The 18,587-nt window shown below is 39.2% G+C and overlaps 1 protein-coding gene across 3 annotated transcripts in view; it reads right to left on the bottom strand.

Moving 5' to 3' along the window:
- epha10 (EPH receptor A10) overlaps positions 1-18,587 on the bottom strand; it is a 157,435-nt gene that overhangs the window by 50,628 nt on the left and 88,220 nt on the right. For all 3 annotated transcript variants that reach the window (XM_025902390.1, XM_025902391.1, XM_013272590.3), the window contains exons 4-5: positions 8,260-8,415; positions 2,731-3,060 (exon numbers count right to left, since the gene is read on the bottom strand). In XM_025902390.1, the coding sequence (XP_025758175.1) occupies positions 2,731-3,060; positions 8,260-8,415 (486 nt within the window). The remainder of the gene's footprint in view (positions 1-2,730; positions 3,061-8,259; positions 8,416-18,587) is intronic.

Here is an 18,587-nt window from a genome sequence, read left to right as displayed (position 1 = left end):
AGGTTTTCTGGCACTGTATAACTGAAAGGAAACTCTAGGCCAGTGTTGCCCAACCACTGTGCAACAGCACATAGGTGTGCCGTGGAAGATTATCTGCCTCCACCTGATTAGTACTCTAAGCCAGCGGTCCCCAACCCCCGGGCCACGGACCGGTACCGGTCTGTGAGTCGTTTGGTACTGGGCCACGAGAGCTGAGGCTCAGGTGTGAAATTTATGGTTTTCAGGGTTTTTATCATAAATTTTTTATCGTTTTTATCGTTAATTTGGTTTCCCTGGTTCTTTTCCTGTGTGTTATGAATAAATCTTTTTTTTGGTACCGGTTTTATTTTTTTGTATTTATATGCAACGCCTTAAAGGCCGGTTCGTCAAAATATTGTTGGACATAAACCGGTCCGTGGCACAAAAAAAGGTTGGGGTCCGCTGCTCTAAGCGACCGGTGTGAGTAAGCGGCAGAACAATTACATTCTCTTCCACTAGAGGGCAGTACAACTACCTGCTCTAATTCAATCAGTTGCCAAGTGCCAGTAAAACAGAAAAAGACGAAGAAGAAATGACATAACAGTCATGCTGTGAGACAACGCAGTGCGTAATAGCAATAGATATATATTTGAAAAGAAAAAGTAGTCAATCTGACCTGAGTCCTGGAGAAAATTCAGACCCAGATTAAGGCCCTGGGGACAAACTAAGCCAATTCTGCTATACCTGATGCGCGGGGAAAAATTAGCAATATTCTTTTTGTGACATTTTTGGCATGTGCCGTGTGATTTATGTTCTGTGGCTCCAAAACGTTGGGAAACACTGATCTAAGCTAATCCCAATACATGAAGGTGCGATTATATAGACTCTCATCCGGGTGGGGGAGGCCCTAAAATCCTGTCAGCCCCCGAGGAAACTGTTTCCAGGAGTGGAACATCAGGACTACAGTGTCCCCTCTTCTGCCAAGATAACTGGCTCCAAGTGCACAGTAACAACTTCATGGATGAAGAAATCAGGTAAACACAGACTGAACAATGGATTTAGATTGGGAACCTAAAACGTGATGTCTAGATTGTTCTGTGTCTGCTAGATTTGTTTTCTGAATGAGTCTGAGCCTCTCTGACCCTTAATGCTGAAGCATTGCTCAACTATAAAGTGAAAATGAGAAATGCAAGCTCTTTAATGAAGAAGAATTAACTACAACCTTCACTAAATACAAATTTTTCCCAAGGTCCCAAATCAGGTAAGTGATGTCAGTGCTTTGTTCTCGTACACATAACTGTGCTTCAGCCCATCACTCGTGTTATATACAAGTTTAAGCTGGTCCGAAAAAGAAGATCCTGAGAAACACATTTGTTTTTAAAGACTCAACATAAATCTCCTTAAATGTGCTCTCTTTTTTTATTCTTAGATGCATGTCTCAGTCAAAAACCACACTTTCAATATACCAACTATCCAAAAGTTTAACCTACTTTCCCACGATAAAGTCTTACAGTATATATCCTGAACTTAATACCTGGAAATTCATAGCGAGTCCTGCAGCCTTCGCAGATGCTGCACCGCATTCATTATTCAGCCCATTTCTCTAAGCTAATTTCCAATTAATGGCAAAAGCACATTCTGCCATTCTCACTCTCTCATTGCTTCTCCATCAGATACTTTCTTGTGCAGCACCTTTCATTCCATCTTCCACCTATGTTTCATTTGCATCATTATGTTCATCATTCATATTTCCTTCAGCTTTTGCAAACAAAGATGTCAAACATTTTCAAAGATACGCGCAACAGTATAACATGCACAGTCATGTGTACGTTTGTTTACAAAAGAATGTTTGGCAGCATTCAAGCCAGAAAGTAGGCCTGTACATCTTTAGTGTGTGTATGCGTGTGTTTTGGTCTTTTCACACTTGAGCTCCTCCAAATAGTGAGTGCTATTGCGGTGCTGGGTGACAAGGCTACTTGGTAAAGTGCTTTTCAAGCCTCTGGCTAATGGCCTGCTGAAAACTTCTGCTGATGAAAATGAGATCTCCCCCACCAATGAGAATTTCTGCCCTGTCTGCAGCGACAGACATGGTGTCAGTATAAGGGAAAAGTGTGTATGATTGAAGTTTGTGCTTTTTCAAAGAATACACAGAAATTTAAATCACTACAGAATACACATTGCTTCTGAATGCCATGTCAGTAAATCTGCATTTTGCTAGAGGCAAAGGTCACAGTGGGTTTTACAGAGTACAAAGTGCACATAAATATGATCTGTGTCTTTTTTTTGTTGTGAGCAGAAGTAACAGCGGATTGCGGTGAGATCATAAAAAATGCATGCGTTATTTCCAAACAAAACATTCAAACTTTTCAAATGGGGGTCAAATCGATTTTTTAGAGGATTTTCTTACGTCGAAAATATGAATAAAGTAGTTGAATTTATCTGACCAGATGAAATGATGATGTAACACTTTTTGTAAAACCACTAAAAATTCAGCCAGAATCAGAAAGATTTTAGTGGAGTTTCAAAAGTATTCAAAACTGGAAACGCATGTAGTGCAAGTTTATTTAAAGTTCATCTATTTTTCACACATAATGTTGCCTGATGTCAGACGTGTCCTTGTTGGTCCCTTCTGAGTACAAATGCAATATCTTTTAAAAGCTGCATTCCATGTCGTTTGTGTTTTGGTTTCAGAGTGTGCCACGTTTAAGTGCAATCTAAATGTTTTCCACTTACATGTTTGTCTTTGTTTTTGAAGGTTGAAATGGAACTTACCAGGCAGGCTTGTTGACACGTTGACTTGTGTGTAGAACCTCTTGTTGGGCAGCAGCTCTGACACTCCATTCAAGGCTTCTACAGTAAATGTGTAATTGGTGTTGGGAAGAAGATTGACCACAGTCACAGTTCTTTCTGTCAGGCCAACCTGCTGAGGCACAAATCCAACGCTAGCCCCACATGGCTCACACTGCCTCCCGATGCACTTCCGGCATCCCACACTGTAGGTCAGATCCACCCTGCCCCCTGTGTCGGACGGAGCAGCCCAGTCCAAGATCAGCGTGGACTGCTTCAGAGTATAAGTCAAGTCTCTGGGAGGGGATGGAGGACCTATGAAAGAAAAAAAAATAAGATAATTATTTAGATTTATGATTTATCCCAGGTCGCTCATGAGCAGTTTGTAAGAAAATACAATGCGCACTCAGTTTGAATGAATTGTAATGCAATTTGATACACAGCAGTCCAGAGGCTTTATGGTGGGTATAGAAGCATTTATACAAACAATATCATCATAATCAAGCGCCAGTGTTAGAAGGTTACTTTTAAAATGTATTCCACTACAGATTACAGAATACATGCCCCAAAATGTATTTTCGTACTTTCGTTACGTTACTCAAAGAGAGTATCGTATTCTGAATACTTTGGATTACTTAATATATTATCATGCTTTTTACAACTACATGAATGTACTATTGCTGTGTGATTTATTACCATTACTGAAAGATACTCGCCATACCAATACCAACTAGATTTGTAAATCTTAATATAAAATGAGTAACAGTAGGGTGGACATTAGGTAAGGCAGTGATCTCATATAGAAAACTATTCCGCACGTATATAAAACAGGTCAGCGGCTCCAAACCGTAGTAAAGGGACCTCTGGCTAATACGTCGGGCTCCGTGTCGGGCTCGTAGCCGAAAACTAGCTTTACTTTGTTGTCTGGGTCAACTTTGCTAGCGAGAGACAGAGAGAGGCGTTGAAAGGCCGCTCCAACGGAACTTATTGTTTGGGAGAAAAACACGAACACAGTGCACAGTCGAGTCTTAATAGCTTACTTACAACTGAACTACACTGCCCATGAGGCTACATTCTTTAGTGCTATGCCTGTAACACCCTGCCTATTGCCTTCATATTAAATAATTTTTTGAACAATAATTTTAAATTTAAAAAAATATTTTTTTTTTAAGTTGTTTCTTTTAATGTTAACAAGCAGGTGATTTGATTTTAAAAATGTGATAAGAACCATTTTACATAAATAGGTGAGGAAAAATCTGAGGTACTTGTTGTGAAATTATAGTGTATGTAGCATTATTATTATTTTACTTTGACAGTTTGAAAATATATTTTAAAAAGATGTATTGGACTGAGACGGAGGAAGGAAAATATTTGGGCTAAGGCTCAGGATTTGATTAAAAAAAGAATAGAATAACATTCCCTTTTGTCTGAAAGATTAGCGTTTTTTTCCATTATGTACTGGTGTCATCTGCTGTGTGAAACAGACCCTCCATTTACTCTTAGTAAATAAAGATGGCTTGCCATGGAAAGTGTTTTATCTCTCCCGGAATACGGGTCTGATTTGATATGAGGCGTTGTGATGTGAGCTGCCTATTGAAAGGCTGTGTGTGTCAAAAGTTCAGCATTATACAGTACATGACAGAGGTAACAAAAAACTTTGTAAACATGTCATTTAAAGCGAAACCACTTTTACATGAACCCCCGCAACAGCTAAAAATAAAATATACGATCTAGCAGAAGGCTGTAAAAAGTCAGACCAGAGGACTCCATCCTATCACTAAGTCAGCATTCAGTGTCTTTTGGTTCATATCCTCTTTTCACTGAAAGCACAGGTCCATTAAAGGTCATGAATTTTACATACATCCTTGTATGTGTGTGCATGTGCGTGTAATGAATAAGTGAAGGTGTGCTGCACTGTGCGTGCCATCAAACACGTCACACACCACAGCTGCGTCCCGCTTCCAAACACACGTGGTGCCCAGGGTTACATAAGCCCAGAAAACATTCACAGTATGAACACACACACACACTCGCACACACACAGTAGATGTAGACACAGCTGGGCCTCTTGCTCACATCTCTATCCACTTTCATGCTTTCTTAGCCTTGCAGTCCCTCACTCTCTTAAGGTTTCTCTTTTCTTTCCATCTTACAATGCGAGTGCCTCTTGTTAAAACTTCACCTCCACAACTCTTTCCCACTCTTTTACTCTCTCTACCTGTCTCAAACCTCTAACTCCCTTTTCCCTATAGTCCATCCACATCACTATTCAACTCAATCCCTTCTCCTCCAACAATATGATACAATAGAGAAAATCTTGCATTTCCTCTTAAACCACTGTCATTAAACTGCATGTGTTATCTTTATATGCTACCCCCTCTCAGTAAATCTCATCAAATGAAATCAGGGACATCTATGCCAGAGATAACATAGTCTGACAGGCATGAGAGTATTTTTGCACCAACAAGGTGATTCCCAAAGCACTTTTAGTTGAAAACTTGACATATCTCAGCATGCTATATAGTGCATTCTTGAAAAATGTGAGAAAACTGGACAAATGGAGGACAAAAAGAAGTGACAGACCTATCCACATCAGATCTAAAAGCCATGTCCCCAAGAAATAGGAAAAAAATCCAGCAGAGACCTGACACGCAACCTGAGAGTTGCATCAGGCTCTTTAGTTGATCTGTCTAAAATCTGTTCACTAAAGCCTCATCGGGATTGTTATAAGTGGAAAGGTGGATTTCAAGAACCAATTCTTAAAGAAGGGAAACAGGACAAAAGGGTGACGCATAGAAACAGACACTGGAACACTGTAAGTCGTGGACTGGCGACTCCGAAACACTAACCTCAACAATATTGAAGCAGTGTGGGATCATCTTGGCATGTTGAAGAATAAAGGTAGTGATACCAAATATTACCTTCAAAGCTCATTAGAACTCTGTTTTTGCCAGATATACTCTGTTTCTATTCAATAAATAAATCAATAAATAAAACTTCAACAAATCACTGCACCCATTTCCAATTTTACTAGCAAAATTTAAAGAAACAAGGAGTAGCTCAAGACTTTTGCATAACACTGCACATTTATGATAAACAGCAAGTTTAGTTTTTTAAGTTTTCAGAGAAAACTGAAATTCAAAATCAGAAATAATTATTATGCGGCAACATCATTTTGCAGTTATTCTCAAACAACGATTTTGCTGATCTATTTGCAGAAACATCTGATGAGAAATGTTATGCATCTCTTCTCCATTTTTTTTTTCCAAATAGTTATTGTGTTACAACTGGAGCTGTCAGCAGAAGTTCTCCTCTGCCAAAACTTACAAGAATTTAGAGACTAATTTTTAATTAACTATTTCTAAAGTTCTACTTTTCATCTCCATAGCTGCCAAGGGAAATGCAGCAGTGTGCTCTAATGGAAAAAACTCAATCGTCACCATTAACAATGGCAGTCAGTTGAGTCATGAAGTAACAGATGAAGCTTAATCTTATAATTAAAGCTCTGTGCTCCTTTAACTTTTTCAAAACGAATTCTTAAAGCAACTATGAGGTGCACAGTCTCTGATTGTCAGTGTGGTAAACACATTAGGGTCGTGATACTAGACTAGCATTAAAAAGGGAGAAGAATAAAAGAAGTTGTTCTTTAATCACTGTGGTAATAATGCGCACATATCAAACACTTCATCTTTGAAAATCACACTTTTTTCTCTTACTCTTATGAGGCTAGATTCATCAAACTCTTTCTCTAAATGCACAGTGTGGTGGATTAGTAGAATCTGGGGATTATCATAATTACAGAATCTATAGTGTAATTAATGTGGTCATTAGGCTGCTATGAATATTATCACACAGGATCAGTGAGCTCAGCAATCAATATTATAATTAAACCCCTCCACTGCACTTAACATTAAAGCTAGCATGACCACACACTTCATTCATGTGTATACGCACTAACGCACAAGTCAATGTGAATACATATATAAACACACATGCACTAACTTAGACACCCTATGGATTTATGCCCTGAATACTTTCGGGATATATACCCTATTATTCCTCCATCTAATTACTAAGCTATAATCAATACGCTGTTTTCCATGCAGAAATCAATAGGGCCAACCTGTACGGGCCTGTTTGGCCTCATAGTGAAGAAGAATCGGTACGGGAGAAGGGGTGAGAAAGGGTCAGAAAAAGTAAAAGGTGAGGAATGAACAAATAATGTGTAGCGAACAGGGATGAGAATATAGAGTTTGTCGCTCGAGGATAGAGGGATGAGATTTTGGTTTGACAGAGAGAAGAAAAATGGGATGATAACACGCATGGATGGAACAGATGAAAGGATAAAGAGTAAGGAAAATGCGAGGAGGCGGTGGCTAGAAAGAAGAGTGATGAGTGGTCAAGTTAAGAAGACAGAGAGATAGAATGGAAGTGGGTGTTGAGGCATCAAAAAGGAGGGGGTAGAAAAAGAAGGGGGGGGGGTCCAGCGGAAATGTAGATAATGGAAGTATAGCAGAAAATGGATCGGTAATGTCAGGAGAAAAGGTGGAAGAATATGGAGAGAATGCAGAAGGTTAAGCAAAGAGATGGCGAAATGGGGTGATGGGCTTTTTTGAATAATGTGGACATAATGTTTGAAGGGATGAAAGATGGACGGGTGATAAAAAAAGGGATAAATGTTAAGAGGCAAAGAAAATGGTTTGGGTGAAGAGGCGCTTTCATATATAGCTTTGGATACTAATAGACAAAGGTTGGATGTGGCTACATTTACAGAAAACCCTCAAACATACTATGATACAGATGTCCCTGAGGAAAAGTCTTCCTTAGAAAATTAACTTTAAATACTATGTCAAACAAAGACTGCATTTATTCTTTATTCCAGATCTAAGAGGAATTGTCCAACAAGGCAACAGATGTCATTAACCAGTTATAGACCGAGATATTTGCTTATGTATTCTCATCCTTTAAGCTTGTAGTTATACAAACACCTCACAACTTTTTCATCAGCAGAGCAGTACAAGGCATGCATCCTGTGTTGTGAGAGACCTACTCCTAGCCAACAATCTGGGATAGGTTACAGAAACATGGAATGCAATACAAAGGGTATATGGTGAAGGAGAGGTGAAGGGTGCAAGGAATGAGACATGGAGATGGGGTTGATGAGGACAAGATGACATGACTTGAGGGAGGAGGGAGCAGGTCAGACCAAGAGGTAATAACATGAAAAAAGGAGAGGTGGATGAAAGGGTACGGGGTGAAGGACAGGTTGTTTTAAGACATAAAGAAAATGGATCTTTATTGTTAAAATGGAGAAATGGCAATTGCAGCTATATCAAAAGCTGAATGGGAGGTTGAGATTATGATTGGCTTACAGACATAAAAATTTATACTTTATGCAAAATTACAATATCATATCTTATATGAGTTATATGGTGTGACTGGAACTACTATATAAGCAGGTGTAATTTAAGAAGATATACACATAAATGAGTGCAAGTATATTATTATTATTACGTGTGCATGGCGCTGAGGGATTGTCCAAAGGAGTCCTGAAGTGATCCTCCTCACACAAGCACACCATGGATCCTTCCTCTTCTGCGACACTGTTGGCTGGGCAGGGGAAACACTCCTGCTGCCTGGAGGACATCTTGTAAGAGCCTGGTGGACACGCTGGAAAAGAAAAGCAGTTTGTCAGATATGTCCAAATTACGTGATACATTTTTTAAAATATATGTAATATCCTTTTGGGAAATGAACACATGAAAAACATTTTGCTATATCAAGGAACTGCACGTTCACAAGATAATTCTGCAGATATGCTAACAGTTTAGAGCCTTTTTTTAATCACATAAGCGCCTCTATTTCACTAAGCACGTTAAAGCCTTTGAAAAAAGAGAGTGAAAATTAAGAATGAGTGTAGAAAAATGAGAAAAGCCAGTGAGACCTCAGTGAAGTATAGATGAGATAAAAGATAGGATTAGAGCAGAAAAGTAGAGGAGACTTTGGCTAAATCTATCTGACAAACACAATTCTCACATTACATGTGATCGGTGGACCTGTGCAAATGGCATCAAAGTCTGCTACTGGAATGAACCAGCTATGCAAATGAAAGAAAACCAATGAATCGTGCAGACAAAGCTCCGAAGCCCAAAAATTGTATTTCATTGTGCTTTCCCCCCTTGTTTCGCCTTATTTGGTAGTTATCCCAAAGCACACATGAACCAAAATACAAAAGGTGAGAACGTGGACAAAGGTGATAAGTACTCATGACCTTACATGTGTAAGAGTACACACCATGTAACAGAAGCTTATCAGTGCAAGTGTGACAATGGGCGTGCATAAACACACATACTCAAACACACTGAGAACAGCTTATTTTACACTCTCCCTGTATGCAGTTTCATTTTCCACTTGCCGTGCTTTTGTAGCAGGTGATAATGGGTGTGAAATCAGGCAGCCAGCTACCGCTCCATGCTCTGGTCTCCTCTCTTCTGAGACTGTATTCTAAACAGCGGGTCTTTATTAACAGCTCTAGCAAGCTTTCCACCCCTCTCTCTCACTCTGCTCGTTTTCCAATCTCCTGCCACACTATTCTTTCTTATTCCTTTCATACCTTTCTTTGTCCTTCTCATTTTTTTTGTTTCGTCATCGTCAGTCTTGTTAGGTTCCAACTTTGGAGGCATGTTCATTTTTACCCAGAGTGAGAAACTAGTGATTGACATAACCAGTTAGTATACATTAAATTAGTTTACAGACAGTAGATACTGCTTTTGAGAATATTTATGGACGAACTACTTGGTAACAAAGGCCTTAGCCACGTAAGTCTAGGGATTGGTTGTTAACCCCCTGGCAACCTCCAGTTGCTAGGGAAAAATGTGAATTCCACAGCCAGATCACGAGTGGTTGCTAGGTGTTTATGGCTATCTCCAGGTGAAATCACCTATAAAGAGGCTCCTTGTGATTGCTTTGGTCACTAGAAGTTTGCTGTGGTCGCCTGCAGTTTGCATAGAACAAGTTTACTCGTATAGAAATAATCACCATTTACTCTACATGCTGTAGCGAAACTTGAAAAAGTGCAAGATAACCCAGGAGTGGAGAATGTTAGCTTTAACGTGAGAGTTGTGTTTGGAGAGTAAATGGCAAGTGTTTGCTTTGTTGGCATCTTCCATGCAAACTCAGGCTTCTTTGCGACCAGTTTCACACTAGGGGCTGCCAGCAACCTCGTCAACCACTCATCAACCGGCTGCAGAAAGTGAATAGGGAGCTTTAGCAATCAGTTTCAGAAGAATTACCAGCAACCTGTACCAGCTACTTGCAACTGGTCTGGGAATATACATTTTACCCTCAGAACCAGTGGTTGCCACATGGTAGCTCTTACACACACCGTTGTTTTACTTACTCTAATACTACACACTTTCACATAAACACACACAAAAAAGGGAAAACCAACAACCAGCAGAAATATTTGAAGCTAACGATAAGCTGGCAAGGGTTAGCAAGTAATAATAATATGTTACATATGTTACATGGTAAATGGACTGGTACTTATACAGTGCTCTTCTACTCTAACTGAGCACTCTACTACAAGCCTCATTCAGTAAATCACACACACATATATCAAAGCGCCTTGTCTAACATCGACACACTCACACTTTAATGCATTTATCACTGGCAGCTTGGGATTCTTTATAAAGGACACTTTGACATGAAGAAAGGAGAAACTGGTGATCAAACGACCATCCTTCCAACCCACTTTACCTCCTGAGCCACAGCTGCCCCGGCCCTGAGTTTCCAAGATAAATTCTTAAAAATTAAAAGATGTTCAATTCACATTCTTGGCTATGTTTACTTGAAGAGCTTGAATAGGAATTAGGAGATATCATGAGCCCCTGTAACCATGTTATCAACTGTGATTTAAGGCAACAGTGCCCTGTCTGAATTATGTGATAAAATTTATGGGATTTATGGGAAATTACAGTTAAGAAGACAGCACTTTTCCCACCTGCAGTACTGTGTCACACAGTCAGTAATGGTGATATATTTGTATGTGACACAGGCAAGTTGAACACAAAAGCCTTCCCCTGGCTCAGACCAGTCTGAGAGTGTGCACGTGCCTGTATACCTTTGTGTATGCATGTGTGTATTACAGCCCTGTGTGGCATGTTCGAGGCTGTAAGAACCTCGTAATCGACTTTCTAATGTCTGTCATTACACAGAAAAAAGCCTCTCGCTTTCAGCTCAAAGCACAGCCAAGCATGGGGACATAACAGAAACACACACACACCCTGTCAAGCAGCACTGAAGTAGACTCCCTTTGTTCCTGACTGTGCTGCCACTATCCTTCCCTTCGCCACAGCAAGAACATCAAGCGTGAATAGCACCTAAATCAAGGCAAAATTATGCATAGATCTATGAGAACCGAAATGGGTTTTGCATTTTCTACCTATCATGCTTAAAAGCAGGCTAGCCATATGGCTGGCTGCAGTTCTGACTTATCTCTTCAATTCAGCATGGATAGACATTTCGCTGGCCCACGATGGAAATGTGTGTCTAATGATAGGGGTGTATCAAGACAATATGTGCAGCTCAGATAACAAAAGGAGCTGGCTTTGAATGATGCCCGTCATTTTCAAGGGATTCAAAGGGTCGCCAAGAGCCAGTGCCAGAGAAGGTCATGTCAGTCAGCATGGCCACAAGCCATCTGCCAATTGGAGACAGAGGAGTTAGTTTAAAAGGCATCCAGCGGTGAGAAAACAAAACGAAAAACTGAACAAAACAACGGAGATACTTGTAATGAAGGGTACTCATTTGGTTGTTCTCATCTTTAAATTACAAGGTGTATAAATTTAAGTGGAAATCAGAGTTTCAGTGAAAGTAAAGGAGAGTGGGTGGTTAGAGAACTAGAGAGACAGAAGGAGAGATCTGCCAGGACAGCTGGCAAACCAACTGATCAATTTGTCCTATGTGCTGACTGGGAGCCTCGATTAAATGAAACACGGCGGCACATGTATACGCGCACGCGCACACAGAGGCATATTTCTTCAAGGTGTAATGATATAGATATGCAGCGACATGGCAGGTCCTTGGGGTGGGGGGTGGGGGTAGTGGATGACACAGTACGCCAACTGCTGTGAGAGATTGTTCAGAGAGACAGAGACACCAACAGACAAACAGATGGCGTGTGAGAGACAGAAAGACAGTAGGCTATGTACTGTACCGAGAAAGGACATTAAACAGGGAGGGATAATAGACTCCTTCAGCTTGACTGATAGACAGAACAATAAACACAGGCATGGAATGCTTACAGATGAGAAACGCACTGAACGAATGAGTGACAGTGTTAGAAGGTCATCTATAGTAGGAATATATAAAACAGCAGAAGTGCTCTGCTTGCCATAGGAGCTTATCGGTAGTTAGAAAAAAAATATAGGAATATGATTGCAAAACTTGTTATCAATCTTTCTTAGAAAATTCATTATTACTCTGACAGTTTGAGATATGCCAACAGTTTTGCCATCTAATGAATAAAAAGTAAAAGGCCAAAGAATCCACATTTCAATGAGCTTACAAATGACTTTAATAGACTTTTGTCTTTGTGGGAGGAATCAATTTATAGTTTGCCCTTCTCTCTTATTTTCTTTTTCCTTTCTTTTCTCTAACCTTAAACATGCCCATTAATAAGTCATGAAGCACTTAATACAATACATGTGAGCAATGAATTGTTTCTTTGCCTCCCTGACAGCACACATTAATAAATATTAATAACCCTAAAAGAGGTTTGCTTTAGACCTTTGTGCGCGCACACAGACACACTTGAACGCAGCCCAAGAGAGATTACACATAGACATAACGCGACGATTTTTTGCAGAGGTTTTCAAGGAATTGAACAAAGTATGATAGTCAAAGGGGTAATGGTATCATAGAGAGATGGGGATGTGATTCCAGCAGTTGGAAATCAATAATTGAGAGAGCTTTAATTCAGATGAGTGCTGCCTGTGTAGCTGACGCTGATTTGAATTCTTTAGGCTTCCTTAACATCCAAAAAATGAATTCTCATTACCATCTTTTACACACACACACACACAGACATACGCGCACACACATGTAAATCTGCATCTCTGAATCAGAGAAGCAGGGAGGTTGGAGAGAAATGACTGATTAATGTGTTTAAATGTGTCATGTTGGGTCAAATTATTAAAATGTGAACTGATGAGGTTAGGGTGAGTCTGACTGAATTGGACTAGTTGAAATTGGACAAAAGTAGATGGGGTCAGTCTCATTCCACATGATAAATTGGCTGAAGAGAATGAGATATGGACCATACTGAACCAATGAAAAAGTGCTGAAAAATACGGTTTCAAGCTAAGACTTTGGAGCTTAGGGGAAAAAAAGCTTGGAAAGTTACCAGTGCAACTCTCCAGACTGGAAAACAAAAAGACTGTTAATACCCTGGTCAAGGCTCATGAACAGTATGTGTAAATTTGGGGAATTTACATGTATAGTGCTGTGCAAGTCATTCTTTATTTTTTGCCAGGAAAATAGGAAATAGGTGTAGTAACTTATTTATGTTTGGCACCTTTCAGTGTTTACACATACTATGTAAAGCAAAAACTGAATTTGTACAGTTGAAGAGCTTAAAAATCAATATACCCATCTTCAACACAGCCTGAACTCTCTAAGGCTCTCAGGAATAGTTCTCCAGGTTTCCTGAAGGACATTCCAACGTCTTTAGATGTTGGCTGGGGATGATGGCCCAACACCCCTAGCTGAAAAGCAGGTTCAAAAAATGGCAAAACCTGCTGGACCGTTCTCCTGATCTTCTGTAAATCATCATTAATGATGATTTGAACCAAGATTTTCAATTTGGATTCATCACTCCAAAAGACCAGTTGTCACGGATTTTCAGCATGGATCTTGTGTAATTGTGTAAAAAAAAGAAAAGAAAAAAAGAAAAGAAACAACACTCTGAAATTGGTCACGGATAAGGACTAGACTGAAAATGAGTAAAAGGGTAGCCAGTGGCCAAAGAAAAAATCTGAAAGATCTTCAGAAAGCCTATCGCTTAAGACAAATTTCCAATAATTACAAGAAAGTCTGGCTCCTTTGAAGCAAAACATAAAGAAATGAGAGGTGATCCAAGACTTGTGAACAGTTCTGTCCTTGTATATTAATAATTAAAAGCTTTAAATCATGGGGATGAACTATACAGGTTAAGGTAAGAAAAACAAAAACAAATAATAACAAAAAAAACAACAACTTTAAATCAATGCTTCTAATTTAACATAAAAAAATTCCTCTTATTACATTTTTAATGTTCTATATTTTTCTCTTTGTTTCATGTTGGACAAATTAATGTTTTGACTTTTCAAAATACTCTGTCAAAGAGTAAGATAATGGTCTTCTTTGGCAATAAAGGAAATAATACTTGGTATAGAAAACTAAAAATTAATAAACCCCTAGAAACTTGTCTGTTGCACAAGCCCCTCCCCAAAAAACCCGCTACCACGTCATCGGATCAAACTGTAGTGTATCATATTCACAGTAAGCAGATTTTCTGATTTTATAGTTTGAAATTAAGAGACTGATGAAAAAACAAAACAAAACATTTCGTGACACTTTCCATGGCCTGCTCTTTTGGAAGATACAATTTTCTCCTGAACTAACATGTAGTGTCATAACCTGTCTGCGTGTCTAGCTGCTTTGAAGATATGACCAAGCCTTGAATTACAGCATAAATCCCTGTTATTAGCTCAAAGTAAAGACCTCATTCAAGTCACCCACTGACTGGCTGCTGCTTCACAGTGTAATCGTGGAGAAGGCTCTGAGCCGTGCCATTCAGGTCAACGCTTTGCTTTATCATTTTATTCTCTGTTCTGCCCTGGTTACCGCAGACTGACATCACACAGAGAACACAGGAGGATAACTAGCGAACAAAGCCGCCAGGGGTATTAATGTCAGCGGTGCTCTGTACAAGCTTTGCGCTGAAGACATGTCTAATTCTGCATGTCAAGTGCAGCATGTATACGCAGTGACAGACACATCACACACAAACAAAAGCACACAATTACTCACAGTTGTGAATGCAAAACTCCCACGGATCCATTCGTTGGCTTTTTCACACAAGCATCCGCTTCAACACCGAACATTTAACAATATCAAAGTGGTTACATCACAAAATAGACACAACAAAGAGCTGTCATGTTACATCACAGCAACAAAGAGCCAGGCCTGAACAGTTCGGATCAAACAGAAAATTCAGAGAGAATCAGCCAACATAATACAGCAGGAGGGAATCACAAAAATGTACGCTTAGTCATGGAGTTATAAGGTCATGCATCTATTTTTGTGAGACAAATGTTTGTTAACCACATCAATTTTTCATTCTAAAAAACAAAAAAAGTTTCCGTCCTTGTTTTGGGGGCGGCACGGTGGTGCAGTGGTTGGCACTGTTGAATCAATGCAAAAAAAGGTCCTTGGTTTGATCCCCATGCCTATGTGGGTTCTCTATAAGCTTCTTTGCACTGTCCAAGAGCAAACATTAGGTAAGCTGGTTTTAAATTGTCATTAGGATAGGCTTTAGACTGACCCCATAACCCTAAACTGCTTAGTGAAAGACGATGGACGCTAGTTTTTAGTTGAACTTTAATAATAGATTTTGAATGTAAGACAATCGCTGAAGCTTCTAATGATGTATGCTCACTCACTGATTTCTTCATTAATAAAAAAAGGTTCCTTATTCCCAGGCTATGGCTTTGTTGTACTTGACTTTTAATAACAAAATTACTTAAAATTTGACATTGCTTAATATACCCAGGATTTCTCCTTGTGGCATTGAAAATGGCAAAGTATTTTTTTGTGATATTTGAATCAAAGTCAGGCATTTCAGTGTGATGACAATACTAAGCCAGACCGCAGTCGCAATTGGTATAACATTATGGAAACAAGTGTATGCCAAAATACCATATTTATTACTTAAATTAATCAAAAGAGGCATTCCTTATTTTTATGGTCTTTTATATAAAAAAGTCATAAAGAAAATTGGATGGCGTGAGTATTTATATCCAGTTTTATTTCATTTTTAGTTGCCAAAATACTCCAATAACTATGAAAGATATCAATCAAATGGTGGCACACAGACAAATAGTGAGGCGACTGCCAAAAACTAGGAAACCATGAATGAAAACACTGACCCACTACAGCAGAGTTAAATATACTTCTTAAGGTGAAGGGACAGATGCATTTGGTGTTCTAAAAACAATTGGAAGTCAGTTATTGTGGTTTAACCCGGTGATATTGCACACTTTATTGCAGCAAGCTGTGCTGCTGTGGCAGAGGCTCTGACACAAAGCTCAAGGAAGCAGTTAAGGTAATATAAAAACACTCCGACTCCCTAAATTGCCACAGTAGCTGTCAAAACTCGATTCCTTCACAAAGTAATTACTTCGTCATAACTCAACACAGACATGGTGCACATATTTTACATTCAAATGTAAGCTTTACAGTGATAGAAAGTTTCCGTTTTGAATAAATATCTCAAGAACAGTAATAGATGTTATAAAGTCTATCATTCTTGCTCTAGATGTTTATTGAGGGTGACAATAGCCACATTGTAGAATGACTGCAATAAAGACAGAGCATCACCAAATCCACTGAGTTTCATCCTATGCTAACCATGTCAACAAAATAATGCTGAATATATTTAAGTCTGCTTATGTTTAAACCACTTTATCTTTGGAAATATGGGCCGTGAAGTATCTTTCTTTTTAGTGCTATTGCCCAATCCCTTAAACCTTATACGTGTATAAATATATATGTATACACGCATATATATGTGTGTATATATTTTATATATATATATTAATATGTAGATTGCATATTATGGCATGCCATTCAATGTTAAAGGGGGCATTAGATTGATATGATACAAAATAAATCAGATATGTTTACATGAATGTGGAAATAAACAGATGCATTTTATTTTACCCACGCAAGTGATTGAAGTAGACAGATGTCCGTAGGGTGCATATCTGTATTTTCTGAACACATTCTGACTCACTTGGCTCATGTGCTGAAATGTACAAAAAACCCACCATACACGGGCACATAAACACAGCAGACCATCGCTGACTGTTGACAGATCCTCCTCTTCTTTTCTCGTTTCCGTGTTTTTGCCACTGTCTTTAATACCAGTGCTACTTCGACGTTTACCTTTCTCCCATCTCATCTTCTGAAATAGCTCTTGACTGCTATCAACTCTGCTCCCTGCCAAACTCTGCCCCCCCCCACACACACACCCATCCCCCCTGACTCCCCTCTATCATGTTTGCTACCCTCCCTTTCTTTTTGTCCATTATTTGCCATCCCTTCTTTAGCTCCAGCAATCATTTTCCACAGGATTTATCAGGGGTTGTGGAACAAAAGGCTGAGAAGGAACAATTTCTGGATGTTATTGCCTCCTTCTCTCCTCTCCTCATCTTGTGCACATTTGCACTGTTCATATCTGAGTATTTAGCTCTTGTTCTTATCCTAAATGACTACCATTAAGTACACTTTTTTTTGTCTCTCACCCATTTTTGTAGAGGGGATGGTGGACTTGATAGTAAGCTAAATATGGCTCTTTTATTGCATGGTTCCCAACATTAACCCCCTGTTTGTTTTCCTTAAATACACAGCTTTTACCCACAATCACACGCCCTGGATTTTGACTCTTAAAACCAAAGAAAAAGTCAAATAATCCAAAAATAAAATCTGACTGCTTTAAGCGGCACAAACTGACTTTATTCACACATTTGATTGGAAGCTTAACTCTTTTTGACAGATGTCTGCATATAAACAACATTGTGTGACAGACTGTAAATATAGAGTGGTACAGTATGTGGTAAATAAGGAGTGATTTGAATAAAGGGAAAAAAACGACTGACCCTGGTTTGAAGCAGTCGCTATAATATAATCAGCTCTGTTTGTGTGTTACATCTCCATGGCTTATTGGGCTGGGATTTAATCTTTTCTCATCTTTTGGTTTCTATGGCAAACACTGAAAAAAGAGTGTTTTATTAACGTCTGTTTTTATTCAAACCTAATATGACATCATCAACTTAACCCTCAAGCTTTGACCCTCAGGTTGACCCTCATCCAACTGACCTTATCCCTTTAAATCTAACTGTAAAACCACTGAACATCATTTCAATCATGAGTTTCTGGCTGTTTTATCTTGCCAGGGCCAAGACTTTTGAAGATGTCCTCTCTATCGAGTGTAGTGATTTGTCTGGCATTGTGATAGATGGTTGAATAATGGTCACATGTCATGGGCGGACTAATGATTAGCCTATCAGTGCCCCAACAGAAGCAACATTGTCAACTGGTGTGCTTCTGAACAGCAAATTGATGAAGATAAATTCTTGTTATTTCACCTCGCTCCACTCTTAAAATGCTGCCATTACCAACATGTTGGCTGTGCTATGTCTCAGTGATTAAGTTCGATATATTGGTTTGTAGTGACTGATTTGGTCAAATCTCCTCCCCCATGGAAAACAGTTAGACTGAAGAAAGTGGAAATGGCTGTAACAAGCTGACAAGCCTGATATGAGGCTATGCTAAATTGTCAGCCTCATCCACTGATTACTGTTATTGGTATACCAAATGTGGGAACTTTTATTTTTCTTATGTGTGTGTTAGATGACTATCACTAAGCTTAGCCACATCCTTATTATAGTAACATGTCACCTGCACACAAGTCCATACTACACACATACTACTGCATGCATACACACAAGCAGGAGTAGGTGTTATGCGAGGAACGGGGTTTTGCGGTGGTCCTACGCACAGCTTTGCAGACCATCGTA

This window comes from Oreochromis niloticus, linkage group LG22 (assembly GCF_001858045.2).
Source record: "Oreochromis niloticus isolate F11D_XX linkage group LG22, O_niloticus_UMD_NMBU, whole genome shotgun sequence".
Taxonomy (NCBI): domain Eukaryota; kingdom Metazoa; phylum Chordata; class Actinopteri; order Cichliformes; family Cichlidae; genus Oreochromis; species Oreochromis niloticus.
The sequence above is the reverse complement of the archived record's forward strand: the minus strand, read 5'-3'. Positions and strand labels throughout refer to the sequence as shown.